At 43.9% G+C, this 17,616-nt stretch overlaps 1 protein-coding gene across 1 annotated transcript; it reads right to left on the reverse strand.

Annotated features, from left to right (window-relative positions):
- Positions 1–644: 644 nt before the first annotated feature.
- LOC138796506 (vomeronasal type-2 receptor 26-like) lies at positions 645–13,717 on the reverse strand. Its single transcript, XM_069976112.1, has 4 exons — positions 13,595–13,717; positions 13,302–13,550; positions 12,685–12,811; positions 645–1,552 (listed from the first exon to the last, which is right to left on the reverse strand). The coding sequence occupies exons 1-4, from the start codon at positions 13,715–13,717 to the stop codon at positions 645–647; spliced, it is 1,407 nt and encodes a 468-aa protein (XP_069832213.1).
- Between the last annotated feature and the right edge of the window lie 3,899 nt (positions 13,718–17,616).

The following is a 17,616-nucleotide window of genomic DNA, read 5'->3' on the forward strand; positions in this document are numbered from 1 at the left end:
AACCAATCAGATTCCACCTTTCATTCCTCACAGACTCTTTGGAAAATGAAAGGTGGAATTTGAGTGGTTGCTAGGGGCAACTGAGCCAGTTTAATCAGAAAAGGTCTAGAGTGGCATCAGCACATGGCTGGACACTTTGCTTCCCACCCTCTGGTCCAATAGAGTTACATTAGGAGTGCACAGAGACAGAAGAGAAACTGCACACTACTCCCGGCTCGCTCTAGTAATCAGTCGGGGTCTGAGCATCTGGACTCCCACCAATCCAAACTTCTGACTTTTTTGACATGTCAAAAGTTTATTAAAGTGACAGTACCCATTCAAAATTTTGGTAGGTGATATGAGTGTAAAAAGGACTAGAGTAAAGATGGTGAATAGGTCAGTGGTGAATAATGAGGCTTGTAAGGGGGGACTACTCTATAGAATAGGCAGAATTTTTAAAGATTAACAAATGACTTTATTTTATTTTCAACAGTGACATAATCATTTCTGAAGTGGTCCACAGATGGTTGCTGGGAACGTACGATACACCAACAGGTTCACCAAGGAGAAAACGCTAAATGAAAACCTCTAAGCGAATGATTCCATAACTTTTGCCAGAGGTTGCAGTGTTTTTTTGGTGGGGTTGGGGTGGCAATGTTTCTTAGTCATTTCTTCCTCTTCCCCAGCAGTTCGTTTTTATTGTTCATTTCTGATTTAAATAAAATAATAAAACATTTGGGGATAAACACACATCCTAACAGTCCAGCACTGGACGCCATCACTGCAAATATCTCCACAGCCACCATGTTCTTGCCTCTGGTGGTCAGATAAGCCGGGATCATGGCGATCCAGACACTGCAGAACACCAGCATGCTGAAGGTGATGTACTTGGCCTCATTAAAAGTGTCCGGTAATGTCCTCACCATGAAAGCCAGAACAAAGCTCACCGCTGCCAGGAACCACAGGTAACCCAACATGGAGAAGAACCAGATATCTGACCCTTCATTACACTGAATGATGATCTTTCCAGGGTAAGACTGAGTGTCCAGGTCCTGGAAAGGTGGAGATATAGACAACCAGATAACACAGATTATAACCTGAATGGATGAACACAACAACACTATGGTATAGGGCACCTTCACACTCAGCCCTTTCCTCCAGGAGCTTCCAGGCTTGGTGGACTTAAAAGCAACACAAACCATCACAGTCTTGGCGAGAAGTGAAGAGACGGCAACTGAGAAGAAGACTCCAAAACTGGTTTCACGTAATCTACAAGTGACATCACTAGGACGACCAAGAAACAAGAAGACAGAGAGGAAGCTAAGGATGATGGAGACCAGGAGGAGATAACTCAGGTCCCGGTTATTAGCTCTAACAATAGGAGTGTCCCGGTAGGAGATAAATATTCCCAATATGGAGCCGGTCACTAGACATCCGAAAAGCGAGACGCAGGAGAATACAGAAGCCATTGTGTCATTGTGATAAGAGATGAAGTCCAGGACTTTTGGAAGACATTGGTCTCTCTTCTCATTCGGCCATTTATCAATTGGGCATTTAATACAGTTCTCAGAATCTGCAAAAATTTTTCATAACACATTACAGATGTAGCCAGGGTTAACATGATCCCTGACTCAACAATTGTGTCAGGGAGCTATGCTAAGTCAATTAGAGTGTCGAGTTAAATGCGTCATTGTGATCCATCTATCCATCTAACTCCTCTTTAGCTCTTTTTTTGTATACATGCAGTGCTGTCTTCAAAACAAGTAATATAACATGCCCTCACCATAACTATTGGTAAATTATCAGGTTAGGATTAGAGATGAGCGAATCGGGTTCGGGTTCGAGTCCATCCGAACCCGAATGATCGGCATTTGATTAGTGGCGGCTTCTGAACTTGGATAAAGCTCTAAGGTTGTCTGGAAAACATGGATACAGCCAATGACTATATCCATGTTTTCCACATAGCCTTAGGGCTTTATCCAACTTCAGCCGCCCCAGCTAATCAAATGCCGAAAGTTCGGGTTCGGATGGATTCGAGCATGCTCGAGGTTCGCTCATCTCTAGTCAGGATAAATCTAATGTCTTGTGACCGCGAGGCCCTCCCGATCAATCACTCTTGTGACCGCAAGCATTGTTTTGCTTGCGGTCACAAGAGTCCGCCTCCGTCTTCCCCCGGCTGCTGTGCGGCAGCCGGGGGTGTCGCGTCTTACCCCCGGCAGCGTGCGCATCCCAGAGCTCCCTGCGCGCCTTGGGCCCTGACTTCCGATTCCGGCGCGCAGGGAGCTCTGGGATGCGTGCGCTGCCGGGGATAAGATGCGACACCCCCGGCAGCAGCGGACAGACCAGGAGGAGTGAGGATCAACGTGGGAGCACGTTGTCAGGTGAGTTAAGTTTGTTTTGTTTTTTTATCAGCCTGCTGCGTGGGGGGAAAGAGGGGGGCATCTATGAGGGTGGGGGGAAAGAGGGGGGCATCTATGAGGGTGGGGGGAAAGAGGGGGCATCTATAAGGGAGGGGGGGGAAGGGGGGGCATCTATGAGGGTGGGCGGAAAGAGGGGGCAATCTATGAGGGTGGGGGAAAAGAGGGGGGCATCTATGAGGGTGGGGGGAAAGAGGGGGGGCATCTATGAGGGTGGGGGGAAAGAGGGGGGGCATCTATGAGGGTGGGGGGAAAGAGGGGACCATCTATAAGGGAGGGGGGGGTAAGGTGAACATCTATAAGAGAGGGTGGGAAGGGGAACATCTATAAGGGAGGGGGAAGGGGAACATCTATAAGGGAGGGGGGGAAGGGGAACATCTATAAGGGAGGGTGGTGGAGAGGGGGCCATCTATAAGGGAGGGTGGGGGGAGAGGGGGCCATCCATAAGGGAGGGTGGGGGGAGAGGGGGGCATCCATAAGGGAGGGTGGGGGGAGAGGGGGCCATCCATAAGGGAAGGTGGGGGGAGAGGGGGCCATCCATAAGGGAGGGTGGGGGGAGAGGGGGCCATCCATAAGGGAGGGTGAGGAGAGAGGGGGCCATCTATAAGGGAGGGGGTAGAGGGGGCAATCTATATGGAGGGGGGAGAGGAGGCCATCTATAAGGGAGGGTGGGGGGAAAGGGGGCCATCTATAAGGAGGGCAACATGGGGGGAGAGGGGCCATCTATTTGGGGGGGGCAACATGGGGGAAGAGGGGCCATCTATTTGGGGGGGGGCAACATGGGGGAGAGGGAATACACAGAGGGGGGCATATATTATTAGGGGGTCACATAAAGTCAGGGTTACCCACTAAATGAGGGTGTAAAGGGGACAGTACAGATGTGCAGTGTGTATAGAGATGAGGATGGTGCCAGTGTGAGGAGACTAATATGTCTGTCTTGGCAGATTCTGTGGATTCGTGGCTCGGAGAAGTTCTCATAATGGCCCAGGGCAGATGGAGAAGATGGAAAGGAAAGAACTCCGATCAGAAAAGACGTCTCCTGTGAGTCACCTGATATAATTGTACTGTAATGTATATGGTGTACAGAACCTGTGTAGAGCTGGGGCCACCTCTATATGACTGGATGAGGTGATTTAGTGTACTGGATTTGGTGAGTAACAATATGGTGGTGATGGTAGTGGTTGTGGTGTGGCAGTAATGTTTCCTTCCTATATACTGGTATTACTGGTAATATTGGTCTCAGTATACAGGATTTGGTCGGTAACAGTATGGCGGTAATATGTACGGTGATAATACTTTCTCTTCCTATATGCTGGTGTTATTGGTAATATCTGACTTGGTGTGTGTGTATATATATATATATATATATATATATATATATATATATATATATATATATATACATATACACACCAATAGCATCACTTGGTTGTGAAAGGAGGGGGGGGGGCAAGTTGGCCTCTCGCACTAGGGCCCAGGAGACATTAGCTACGCCCCTGGTGACACGCTTGTAAAAAACTATAACCACAAGGTATCAGAACACACAAAAGGCTTCATAGACATAACAGTCATTTAATGAAAGGTCTAAAGTAATAATGAGTGTACCCAGATCCATCACAGAAGTCTGTGTTTGGGTCCAGCGTACAGTGACTTTTTAATAAATCTTGTTGAAATGCTGCAGAGCAGCCAATAAATAATCTTCATAGGGTCACTGTCATCAGAAAAAAAGTTTTGACATGTCAGAGAAACATATCAAAGGTTTTTATTAGAGTCTAAGTGCTCAGACCATGACTGAACAATAGATTGAGCAGGGAGAGGGTCGTGCGGCTGCGTGGTACACTTCAGGCTCTGTGCGAAAACCATGTCACTTACTGGGTTCACACACAGTATATTTCAGGCAGTATTTGGTCCTCATGTCAGGTCCTCATGGCAACCAAAACCAGGAGTGGATTGAAAACACAGAAAGGCTATGTTCACACAATGTTGAAATTTCAATACAGCAGCCGTCGTTTTAAAATAACAGCAAATATCTGCCATTAAATGACGGCCATCCACTCAGTTACAACATTGTGTGAACAGAGCCTTTCTGTGCTTTCAATCCACTCCTGGTTTTGGTTGCCATGAGGACCAAATACTGCCTGAAATATACTGAGTGTGAACCCAGCCTTGCAACCTGCCTCAGATCGCTTAGAAAAAAGCTAGGGAAGCAGAACTGTACTACGGGCGTATGTTCGTGGTTCGTACGCATCCTGCCGCATGTCGATTTTTCCCACGCCCGTAGTTTCAGCTGCACATGTACGGCGGCGTACGAACTACGGCAGGACTCATACGCAGTGTGAACATAGCCTTAGACTTTCGGTATGAGGCTGTGTTCTCATGTGACGGGAGAGGACTGCACTGACTTCTCCCAGCTCATTCTCACAATTGGTCAAAATCTAAACACTCAGATCGAACATAAAATTAATAATTCTGATTGCTCAAAAGTACAGATGAGCAAACCTTTGAAAAGTTTGTCTCACCCCGTTCACGAACCGCTGGTTTAAGGGCTGGAACAGGGGCAGTGTGTTTTCTATTGGGGGAGGGGGGTTAATCAATCATACTTACCCTCCTGAGTCTTGTATCTTTAGGAGGAGCAGCACACAGCAGCAACTCTTCGCTCAGCCAGTCAGGGGCTGCAGCAATGTCCCACCTTAGCTGCTGATTGGCTGAGCGAACACTGCAGAAGCAGTGCTGGCACATCAAGCACTGTTTGCAAGGTCTGCTGAGCTCAAGGGGGTAGAGCTGAGCTCAAGGGGGTAAATATGATTACTTCCCCTTCAGTCTGGCCTCCAAGGGGTTAAGTAGGAATACACAGCATCCTCACTTAACCCGTTGGGGGCCTAACTGTTCAGTAAATCTGAAAAGAAAAAATGTTGGGATATATATATATATATATATTTTTTTTTTTATTATTTTTTTTTTTTAGTTTATAATCAGAACAACAATGCAATTTTTTTTTTTATCGCAATTTTCAGTTTTTTTTATACCATGGAGTAGGGACTTTTTGATTCTTCTTATTTTTTTTTAGTATGTGACATGAACAAAAACCTGAATCATGTTAATTAGTATTTTTTTATTTGTCATATTCACCATGCAGTAACATTTCGGCAATTCCTTAATTCCACATTTCATACCAAATACCTGAGTGGGAGCACTGGAGGTAGGCAGGATAAAACTGGTGAGAATATATATATATGTAGTATAGTTGGTTCCCTAAGTTTTATACCACCCAGGTAAATTCACTCTCTCAGGAGTCACACCAAGTACTGCAAGCTGTGATTTTCTCTCCAGCCACTAGGTGTCTCACTCCCCTTCTGCACATCTACAGTCTACGGGAAAGGTTAAGCTATGTTCTTGTAAGTTAAACTTAACTGTGTTTATATTCTGACTCAATGACCTGGCAGTAAGTGTGGGGTGTATGAGATAGTCCCTGTATCTGTATTCCCTTTTACTTACTCCAAGCACCTTTTGTCAGATAGCTAAACTCCTTTGCAGAGGCATTGTAGAAAGATTCCAAGTCTATTTCAGACAGAATTCTTGTAGAAATGCTGGTTACAATGGCGTGAAAAGAATATAAATGACCAGGGTCAACAGCAGGATACAGTTACCTTTCACAGAAAAGTACGATAAAATGGCTGACAGGATGAGGGAGAAGGGAGGAGAAAAAACACCACAGCTATGGTACAGGAAGACAGGAGGGTCAAACTAAAACAGGCAATGCAATATAACATTGACACATGTCCTGGGACATGACACTCCCCGTATGAAATCTTTAGATTTCACTACATACTATAATAGGAAAAATATTCTATAAATTCCAGAGTTTTCTCTTTTAGGCCATGTTCACATGGCGTATGAGACCGGCTGTTTCGTGACTCGGCCGGGTCACAGAGCGGCCGGTCTCTGCAAAGATTATCCTGGCCGGTACTGCAGTACCGTCCGGATGATCTTTTCTGCCGTAGAGTTCTGATGCGGGCACATCAGCGCGCACCCGCATGAGAACTTGCCACAGCACACTTGTGGCCGGAGCAGCTCACTTCATAGTGTGCACTGACATGGTTACCTACGACCGCTATTAACTGAATAGCGGCCGCAGAAAACTGACATGTCAGTACTTTGCGGCGCTGCAAGGGATCCCGGCCAGAGCGTATACGATGTGTGTACGCTGCGGCCGGGATCCTATAGAAGGAGAGGCAATGTATATACTGTATTTGTGCAAAGTAGCACCGTTGTTGCCGATTGCAACAACGGCCGTACTTTTATGTAGTGTGAACTTAGCCTTAGGCCAGGTTCAGACGCTGTAACTGTGCGGCTGTATTTGCGGCTGTAATTGTGCGGCGGTATTTTTGGTGGTTCGTGTGTATGCTTGGAAGTATAGGATATGCGGCTGCACAGTGCACACTATGTCTGAATCTACGGCCCGATCGTAAACGGACCCGTAAAAAATGAACAAGACCATTGTTTGCGGCTGGACATGCGGCCGAGGATTGACAGGCAGTCCGTACGGAGTACTTCAAAAATAGCCGGCAATGATGCCGAATGCCGATGCCTCTAATAGTTAATATATTAAATTACTAAAACACATTTTCTTTGTAATAAAGACACTTTCGTTGTTCAATAATTTATTTCTAACGAATCCATCATTTTGCAATTAAATATACTGTTAAAATAAATAGATATATAAATAAATGTATATTTAGCTATATATTTATTTTTTGACAGTATATTTAATTGCACAATGATGGATTCGTTAGAATTAAATTATTGAACACCGAAACTGAATTTATTTCCACGAAAATGTGTTTTATTAATTAAATATTAATTAGTACAGGAAGCTCCATAAGCCGTTAATTCATATTCCCGGCAATAGAGCTTTCTGTACTAATCATCACTTTACTTTAATTAAAACATCAAATGTTTCTTCTAATTATGTTATGACAATAGCATTATTAGAAGAAACATTTAGAATTATATGTGTGCTCAGCTGATTGGCTGATCGGCTGAGCGCACATATAATGAGCCGGTCCGCAGTACAGTCACTTCATTGTGCTGCGGACCAGCGAAGAGGACACATCGGGGTGAGTATAGAGCTCTCCCCACCCCCTCCCCAGCACTCCACCCCTCCCAGCAAGGAAGGGGGGGTCACTTAACCCCTTCCTTGCTGGGATGGGTGCAGTGTGGCATCAGTCTGGCCCCCAAGGGGTTAAGGGGGATGCAATACATCCTCCCTTAACCCCTTGGGGGCCAGACTGTAAGCAGCGATCTGTAAAGATGCTGCATACTGTAAGGAGCACAACACCGCTCACAATGATGGGTGTTGTGCTCCTGTTTGTGTTTTTTTTGTGTGTTTCTCCTTTTTTGTTTTTCAGATATCGGTATCCTGGGGATTACGTTGGATTCCGTGGACTATGTCGATGACCAGCAGTTGTTGTTTAAATTTTTTTAATAAAATGGTCAATGAGGGGTGTGGGGGTGTTTTTATTTGATTAAAAAAAAATTTAAACTTGTGTCTTGTCTTTATTTCTTTACTTTATAGACTTAGTAGTGGAAGCCGTCTAATAGACGGAATCCATTACTAAGTTGGGGCCTAGTGTTAGCCGGTATAAAATGGCTAACACTAACCCCCTATTATTACCCCAGTACCCAATGCCACCAGGGGGGGCCCTATGCGGGTTTTTTTTTAATTATTTATTTATTTAAAAAAAAAAACCGCATAGGGTCCCCCCTATTTTTATAACCAGCCGGGTTAAAAACCAAACGACAGCAGCCTGGTAACACCAGGGTGGGAAGAGCCATTGGTTTAGGCCCTCCCCAGCCTAAATCTTACCAGCCTGCTGCCGCCCGGTCCAGGAGCGCCAATTTTGACGCTCCGGGACCACTGGCACCCGGCTCTTCCCAGTACCCCTGGTGGTGGTAAGTTCACAGTGGGCCATGTATCTTGCAAACTCTGGCATGTCTATTCTTTCTGTGTTTGGACAAGTGATGGCTGGCTAAGTAGTGTTGGTCATATTGTTTCTAGTGTTCTGGCTAAGAAACATGGGTGTATATGAGGCTGCATAGGCATTTAACCCAGGACATGGCTTGATGTCCATAGGCTTAGCTGTGTGTGGGTAGGAAGCTATGGCATTATCAGGGTTTTGGAAACTCATTGGCATTTTGACTTGCATTTGAGTGCTTTTGTCTTCAGTTTGCTGAGGGGTTCACTGTTATTGCTGAGGGTCCTCTACATCCATTTCACTTAAAGTGGTTATCCAGCGCTACAAAAACATGGCCACTTTTACCTCCTCTCTTGTCTCCAGGTCAGGTGTGGTTTGCAATTAAGCTCCATTTACTTCAATGGAAATTAGTTTGAAACCCCACCCAATCTGGAGACAAGAGAGGGGGGAAAGTGGCCATGTTTTTGTAGCACTGGATAACCCCTTTAAGGTAGCACTGCCTTTTTCACTCCCGCTGGCTGCTCGTTCTAAGACCTTTAACCTTGCCATGGCTGTAGCATGATCACATTGTTTTTGCAGAGCTTCTATCTCTGCCTTTCTTTGTGCTGCATCTGCCTCTTTGACTGTCACCTCTGCTTCCATTTCCACTTTCTTTTCCGCAAAAGAGGCCTGAATCTTATTAGCTTTTACTTCTGCAAGTGCCTTTATAAGCTGCTCACTAAGCATGGAATATTTGGAAGATTGTGGCCTAGACGTGTGTTTTGAACGTCTTGTGGACACAGAAGAATGAGATGTCATTTCCCTGGAGTCGCGCAATTCTTTCCTCTGTTTTACACTTAATTTCATATATTAAGCCTTCTCGTTCAGAAATATGATGCGAGATGCTTTGCAATTCTTCTAAACTGTCCTGTGTATTGATTCTTTCTAGAATGTTCACGTATTCTTTTCTTTTCATTTTATAATGTTCATGCATTGCAAAGAGCTTTTCTAGGGCTCCCTCTAGTGGTAACACCTTATATTTAGACAAGGATATACTGAGGAAATGAGTCTGTAATTTTTGCCACAGATTCTGGATATCTAATGAAAGTTCATGCTGCAAACTTTCAAAATGCTCTCTAAGCTTCCAAGTAGGTTTTTTCAGAGAGCGTTTTTCCTTTTCACTGGACTGCAGACTAGGATCCATGCTTTGCTGCATTTCACTGTGTCCCTCAGCCATAATGCAGCACACACAGTGTGGATCTGAATTATTCAGATAGCTAAACTCCTTTGCAGAGGCATTGTAGAAAGATTCCAGGTTTATTCCAGACAGAAATCTGGTGGTACTCAATCAAGAGTTTTGTTTTGCATATTTACATTTTTGGGGGCATCAGTGGAGACTCTTGATTGAGTACTTCATTGGAGTTTTTTTTACTGTTCTCCTTGAGTTCAGTGATAACTGTGTTTTGTTGGTTAATTTTTCACAACTAGCCAGAATCCTACTCCACACTGACGAGGGGCAAATCCCCCGAAATGGCTGTCTGTGGGTGGAAGCCTGCCTTGGCAAGCCCTTGTCATGATCGCAATACTCGTACCTTGAGTTATACATTGACGAAAAGGGGCCACCCTGGTATTTCCCTATTTATGTTCCAATACTCGCAACCGAGTGGGACTTAAGGGGCTATTTATCAGGGTGGTGGGGTGCTCTCCCCATCATGGAGGCACCCCGTGGCAACAGGCTAGAGATATCTGGCTATCCCGTGTTTTGAGACTCGCAACCGAGTCTCAACGGACTCTTGTTTTGCATATTTAAATTTTTGGGGGCATCAGTGGAGACTCTTGATTGAGTACTTCATTGGAGTTTTTTCACTGTTCTCTTTTGAGTTCAGTGATAACTGTGTTTTGTTGGTTAGTTTGTCATTGCCCCAACTAGCCAGAATTCTACTCCACACTGACGAGGGGCAAATACCCCAAAACGGCTGTCCGTGGATGGAAGCCTGCCTTGGCAAGCCCTTGTCATGATCGCAATACTCATGCCTTGAGTTAGACATTGATGAAAAGGGGCCACCCTGGTATTTCCCTATTTATGTTCCAATACTCGCAACCGAGTGGGACTTAAGGGGCTATTTATCAGGGTGGTGTGGTGCTCTCCCCATCATGGAGGCACCCCGTGGCAACAGGCTAGAGATATCTGGCTATCCCGTGTTTTGAGACTCGCAACCGAGTCTCCACGGACTCTTGTTTTGCATACTTAAATTATAGTTAAACTCCTTTAAGTCCTCATAAGTACCCTGCATTGCTGTCTGCACAGATGGAACATTTCGTTTATTGTCCATATTCTACATTCCCCTTCAACCGCACCATATGCAAGTAAGTCACATAGTAATAGACCTCTATCTCTGTCGATGTCTTATAGGTCACTTATAAGTAGAGATGAGCGAACCTCAAGCATGCTCGAGTCGATCCGAACCCGAACTTTCGGCATTTGATTAGCGGTGGCTGCTGAACTTGGATAAAGCCCTAAGGCTATGTGGAAAACATGGATATATTCATTGGCTGTATCCATGTTTTCCAGACAACCTTAGAGCTTTATCCAAGTTCAGCAGCCCCCGCTAATCAAATACCGAACATTCGGGTTCGGATCGACTCGAACCCAAACCCGGTTCGCTCATCTCTACATATAAGTTATCTCCATTTGTTCTGTTTTGTTGCTGTAGTTGTGTAAGCTACATGTGGCATGCACTGCTGGTGTGAGTAAAAATGGCCTGTACCTCAGTCTTCTTGTACTGGAGCTGCACTACATCCATCAGAGGTAACATACTTGTACATTTCACCGCACTGCATGCCACAGGTAACAGGCTGGTCACCTCTGTGTGGATTAGGTGCCCATAGCAGCAAGTCAGATTCCACACAATTGTGTAACTCTCTATGTGTTTATGCATGCTATATCTGTATAAAGAGTGAGGTGTATGTGTTACTGTGATAATCATGTGTATTCTGTTGAGTCCACATGTAACAATTTGCAATTTTCACTCTGTTGCGAGAATGTAGTGACAGTATTCATCCTGGCCCTGGCCTGCCGCTAGGAGCCTTGTGGAGGACTAATGTTATTTCTTCTGTCTAAAGAGATCCTAGCCATGTCCGGCTGGAGCACTAACCTGTTCTCGCTGGGGAACTGTTCTCTTCTGTTACCTCTGAAGGATATGCAAGAGTTTGGGGTATCATACTAGTCAATAGTCTAGCTAAGCGCCTATGCCGAGTATCTACTGCAAGTCACTAGCATGCCCCTAGAGGGTCTCCCAGACACCTAGCTCTACCCACAAGGTGGGTCTTTAACACCTGATCGTGTGTCATTCCATGCCCACTAGGTAGCATAGTCGGATGTCTTTACCTGTGGATTCAGGAACTTTCTCTCACATTTCCAGCGGAACCCTCATTGTACAACTTAAAGTCTATTTCAACTAACTACAAGCTCTACAAACGTTTTTCAGCATATTTCAAGCAACTATTGTTTTCAAAGACTGTTCAAGTCCTTATCAGTATTCTTGTCAGTGTTGAAATATCATATAAAGTCTTATCTAGCAGCATCTCAGTTGTCTCCTCATCTGTGGATTATATATATAAATATATGTGTGTGATTGTGTGTGTGTGTGATTGTGTGTGTGTGTGATTGTGTGTGTGTGTGTGTGTGTACAGGTATTTGACTCCTCCTCATGTTATCGCTACTGTGAACAGTGTCCATTGTATTCAGAAGCTGTGATATTTTGAACTGTCCTTCGATTCACTAAACTATTTTGTGGTTAAGTCTTACCAGGGACTGTCATTTCTCCCGTGTGATACCTGCACAACATCCAGCACTCACTACTCTACCCAACTCCTAGCGTGTGGAGCTGCTGAGCCAGTGTATCCAAGGCTGGTCCAAGGCTGGTCATTGGAGGGCTTCCTACATCTGCACACGTGGGTGGCTGCACCCTGGCACCTGCTGAACATTCTCAAGAGGTATCCCTGTTTTAGCTTGCAGGCCTATAGGATAGAGGATAAGAAGATAACCAGCAAGGGTCTAACCACTGGGACCCACACCAATCCTGAGAAAGGGAACAAAATCTCCCCCAGAGGGGTGCAGTCATAGCAGTATTGTATTTAGCAGGTATAATGTTTGGCAGTATACACAGGGACCAGTGTGTGGCAGTATTATATTCAGATCATGCAGTATGGGATGCAAAGAGGAGTTTCCTTAGTTTGAAGGATAAATTGGAGAGGTTGGACCCCAATTGAGTTTTTGCCCCCGGGTTTAGAAAAAGCTAGCTACTCCTCTGCTGGTAAGACAATACTACTACCGGTCCTATTGGATATCTCTCCTTCTGAACACGGGACGCAGTCATAGCAGCAGGTATGGATGGATGTTGGTCTCGCCATTTTCCTACTTCCAGGTAAACAATGGTCTGAGCAGCGGGATACTGGGACCTGAAGGAAAACACAAGAACCTTTACAGGATGACAAAAAGTAAATCACTATACTACCTAAATATGATGAAAGTAATAGTGGACCTAGGGTTACTGCTTAGAGGAAGGGTCTATGGGTTTCCTATATACAAATGCAGTGTCCTGGTCAGGGCCAGCCTTAGGTTAGATAATGTCCACTATGAAACTTTTTTTCGGTGCCCCCTTATATATATGTAATATTTTAATTTCCTTCAATCTGTATATATATATATATATATATATATATATATATATATATATATATATATATATACATACACACACACAGATGTTCATACAGGCTAGAATATGAAACAGTGACTTACTGTATATTCATTAACTCACAGGTGACGTCTTCTCTGATTCATTCACATTATATGATTTATAAATAATTATTCTGCATTTTATGAAACATGAAACAAGGATTTGGTACAATAGAAATATTTGATGCATAAACCTTTGTTTGCAGTTACAGAGGTTAGACGATCTCTGGAATTCTTGACCAGGTTTGCAGACACTGCAGCAAGGATTGTGTCCCACTTCTCCATACACATCTTCTCAGATCTTTCAGGTTTCAGGGCTGTCGCTGGGCAACGTCCCTCCAAAGATTTTCCATTGGGTTTCAGGTTTAGAGACTGGCTAGGCCACTCCAGGGCCTTGAAATACTTTTTTTCAGAGCTGCTCCTTAGTTGACCTGCTGTGTATTTTGAGTCATTGTCAAGCTAGAAGATTACTGAGGAAAGGAGGTTGGTGGCCAAATTCTTACGATACATGGAGCCCCAGACAATAGAAGATTGACAGTCATGTTGTGTTTCTTCCATTTTCTAATACTTGCACCAAGAGTTGTTGCATTCTTACTAAGCTGCTTGTCTGTTGTCCTGTAGACCATCCCAGCTTCATGTAGGTCTACAGTTTTGTCCCTGGTGTGCTTAGCTCTTTGGTCATGTCCATGGTGGAGAGGTTGGAGTGTGATTAATTGAGTCTGTGGACAGGTGTTTTTTTTTTTCCCACCTACAGTACAGACCCAAATGAGCTAATTGTACCAATGACACACTTAATTTCTCAATATGTTATGTGGCAAAACCGAAAAACTATTATTTGCATAGTGAAATTAAAAAAAAAAATGAATTTTGGGGGGGGGGGGATTGCTCTATTTTAATTCTTATAAAGTTTACTGATGTCTAGGTGCAGTGTGCAGCAACTCATGTGTCACTGCTAGATGTCTGTATGTTGTTCGTTGGAACTAAGGTATTTTACTAGAGGTTCCTATGCTCTCTGTTACAGTTGGACAGAATTTGGTTGTCTGAACTGCACCTTTACTGTTTGGCCACAAGTTTAACCACTAGAGAGTATTTCTATGCAGTAAAAGCCAATTTACTGAAGTCTTATGGGGGTTCATATTTTATGTTCATTCTGCTTTGTAGTGTAAGAGTATGATTGTCAGATACATCCCACACTCTCAGCCAACCCCAGGCTTGTTCTAGAAGGGTCCCACCAATGAGACATTAGGTTGCCTTATCTACCCTCCACCAGTGTGAGATAGGCTGCACTCTCTCTTATGAAGCTCCCTGCTAGTTCCTGATGTTTAGAGTCGCTTAGTAGCTGTAGCAGTGTGGGATGGATGCTACAAATTGTTGATCTTCACAAGTTCCTTTAAATTTCAATTCTGATATTTTCTCGATTTGTTTGGGTAATCTCGAGTTGTTCAAGCTTGGAGCCAGTGTTTCTGGAACTGGCACTCTGTGATCTCTTCCAGCAAGAGCGGAATACTCTAAACCATGAGTACAGGTTTCTTCAATCAAGAGTCAAGTATTAGGGTCATCATGACAGAGTTCTGCACTGCCTAGACAGGTTCCTTTGTAGCCCCCTATCTTTTGTTCAAGTCTTCTACCTAAAACCTACCTAGTAGACTTTGCAACTTAAGTGTTCCTGTTCAAAACTATCTTCAGTACAAGGGATTGGCTATCATACGCAAGCAAAAAAACCCTTTGCCTTTACTTGTTCCTAAAGTTATCCTGTACTGTCACTTTAAGAACTGTTCTAGTAAAGTATTTTTGTGGTTTAGTTATTCTGGACCCTGTGGTTCATCTTCACTTCATCGCTATCACAAGCTACAGTACATTGTCCCAGAGTGAGTGTCCACTTCTTTTATTTATACAAATTAATATAAATACTTTTATTTATGCAATCAGTACCATATGTGTATAGGCTCTGAGACTGAAAGGGGTTATCCAGCGAGACAAAAACATGGCCACTTTCCCCCTACTGCTGTCTCCAGTTTGGGTGGGGTTTTGAAACTCAGTTCCATTGAAGTGAATGGAGCTTAATTGCAAACCGCACCTGAACTGAACACAACAGTAGGGGGGAAAGTGGCCATGTTTTTGTAGCGCTGAATAACCCCTTGAAGTCTCTAGTGTTCTGCTGCTCTCACCAGGTGTCACTGTAGCTTCTGTGCTATATTGCATGGCTGAAATACTGCTAGTTAACTGATACATGTATTGATTGTATGTATTTTATGCCCCTGTATGAGACGCTGTGTTCCACCAATCCCTGAGTCAGGTACCTCAGAATTCCCCAGCCTATCCTAGAGGGTATTCTTAGTTTGAAGCAAAAATAGATACCCCCAGAGGTAGTAATATATTGGTGTTGGAGTCAGTTTAGTGACTTACAGCTCAGTCTTCTCCCTCTTCCTGTTGGGAAGCTCTCCACACTGAAAGGTTAAGGACCTTTGGGTCATGTGATCAGGACAGTCACAAGAAACATGATTATTTATAAAACATATAAATATAAGCTGTATATTATAATGCTTCTTACCTGTGTGCTTTTCCATGTTATAGACTGGGGATTGATATAAAGCTTCTGACCACTGACATCCCAGGGTGTAAAGTTTCCAACTTTGGCCATATGTGTGATCCAATCTTTAAATATCCAGTTTATTATCTTATATGCATGTACAGCTTCCCCTTGGTCATTGAAGTAATATGAAGATGACATCGGATCCGGTGAGAACTTCAGCCTCTGTATGTAACGCTGTAACCTCCGTGTATAGTGTAGGAGACCAGGGATTGAATTTTCTTCATATTTTTCTTTTATATATAAGAACATTTCATGTAGAGATTTCCCCAGGATTTCTACTGCGTGATACAAGTTACGAGAAACCCCATAAGAGAGGTAAGTCCTCAGAGTTGGCACTTGGTGCTGTTTATTGTGGCCATCCTCTTCAAAAAAGTCTTTATCCTTATTTCCTGCTATCTTATCTATATTTAACCATGTGTACTTATTATTGTGGATATTGGGGAGTTTTCTGTAGTTTCTCACAAAATCTTCTACTCCGGGAAAAGGTTGTGATGAAAAGTCCACGGCTAGACTTCCATTCATTCCTGCATAGGTGGTTCCTGTAACCAATTTATTGAAAGCCCAAGATGGGGGAAGGATAAAAGTTATGTTTAAAAACAGATCTCTATTGTGAAGTAGCATAAAAGCTCCATGAACAGTGTAGCTGCCACATATTATAATGACACTGACTTGTGGATTCCCCATAATTTTTGTGATTAGCTGTACATCAAGATAACTGTTCCTTTTATGTTTTATGATGTAGGCGACACAGATCCGGTCCTCTTTCATGTACTTTCTCAGTATCTGCAGCTCATTCTCTCCGGCATCATCATCCGATACTATAATCCCAACCCAGGTCCAGTCAAAGTGCTTCACCAGTTTGGTTATTACCATATTGTGGACGTGGTGACTTTGGACGGTGCGGAAAACATGTGGATAGAGGTGTCTATCAGATAATGAGTGGTCGGTGGCTCCATAGCTGATCTGTAATACACACATGGAAACAAAGAAAACATGTTGTACAGTCTATCTAATAGAGGGGCCTCACACTGGAAAGTTCAGCTGGATAATGGCGAGCCAGCGTCACAACCTACTAGTGTGCAGGGTCTACAGGTCCAAAGATCTGTGGACAAATGTGCTGCAAGATGCCATATGGAACCAGTATCCTCCATGTACAGTTGTATCTTATCTTGGATCCAGGCTAGAGGCGACCATAGGGTCTTGGAGGCTGCTTTCAATTGAAAGGTTTTTTCCTAGTAAACTTATCTTTTCGCTCATATATCACATACATTCACAGAGGAATCTTAAAGGAGAAGTCCCATGGAAGGACAACAACTGCAGGCAGGCTGCTGGGGGCAGGAAAATAATAAAGAACTGAACTCACCCATCCTCGTGCCTCCGAAGCGCTGGTTCCGGATTCCATTCACATCAGCTCAGGTGGGTCGTTATGTACCCGATTTCCAGCTGAAGCTAACAGATGGCTGCTGTGAGCGGGACTCTGAAGCGGCACATCGGCAGCACGAGGATGGGAGAGTTCTGTTTTTTTATTATTTTCCTGCCCCCACCAGTCTGCCTGAAGTTTCTGTCCTTTCATTGGACTTCTCCTTTAAAATGATAGTTTGAGACATTATCCGAATCCAACAGAACAGGAACACAGCCAGAACTGGAAGATCGCACAGCGGCAGCAGTGTATGTGTTTGGGGGAAGGAAGCAAGGGAGTTGGTTTGGGGTAAGTATGCATTGTTGTTTCATGTCATGTTGAGGCAGAAGGGAACATTTAATACTTTTAAGACATTTAAGACTTTTTAGTGCCTTTTTTATACACTGCTCAAAAAATAAAGGGAACACTCAAATAATACATCCTAGATCTGAATGGATGAAATCTTGTGTGTGGCCTCCACGTGCCTGTTTGACCTCCCTACAATGCCTGGGCATGCTCCTGATGAGTTGGTG

This window comes from Dendropsophus ebraccatus, chromosome 7 (assembly GCF_027789765.1).
Source record: "Dendropsophus ebraccatus isolate aDenEbr1 chromosome 7, aDenEbr1.pat, whole genome shotgun sequence".
Lineage (NCBI taxonomy): Eukaryota > Metazoa > Chordata > Amphibia > Anura > Hylidae > Dendropsophus > Dendropsophus ebraccatus.

Coding starts and splice junctions, on each gene's coding strand:
- LOC138796506 (XM_069976112.1), bottom strand. CDS start 13,717: ATGGTCTACAGGACAACAGACAAGCAGCTTAGTAAGAATGCAACAACT. Junction 13,551..13,594: donor TGTCTGGGGCTCCATGTATC/GTAAGAATTTGG, acceptor GTAATCTTCTAG/CTTGACAATGACTCAAAATA. Junction 12,812..13,301: donor CCAGAGATCGTCTAACCTCT/GTAACTGCAAAC, acceptor GTTTTCCTTCAG/GTCCCAGTATCCCGCTGCTC.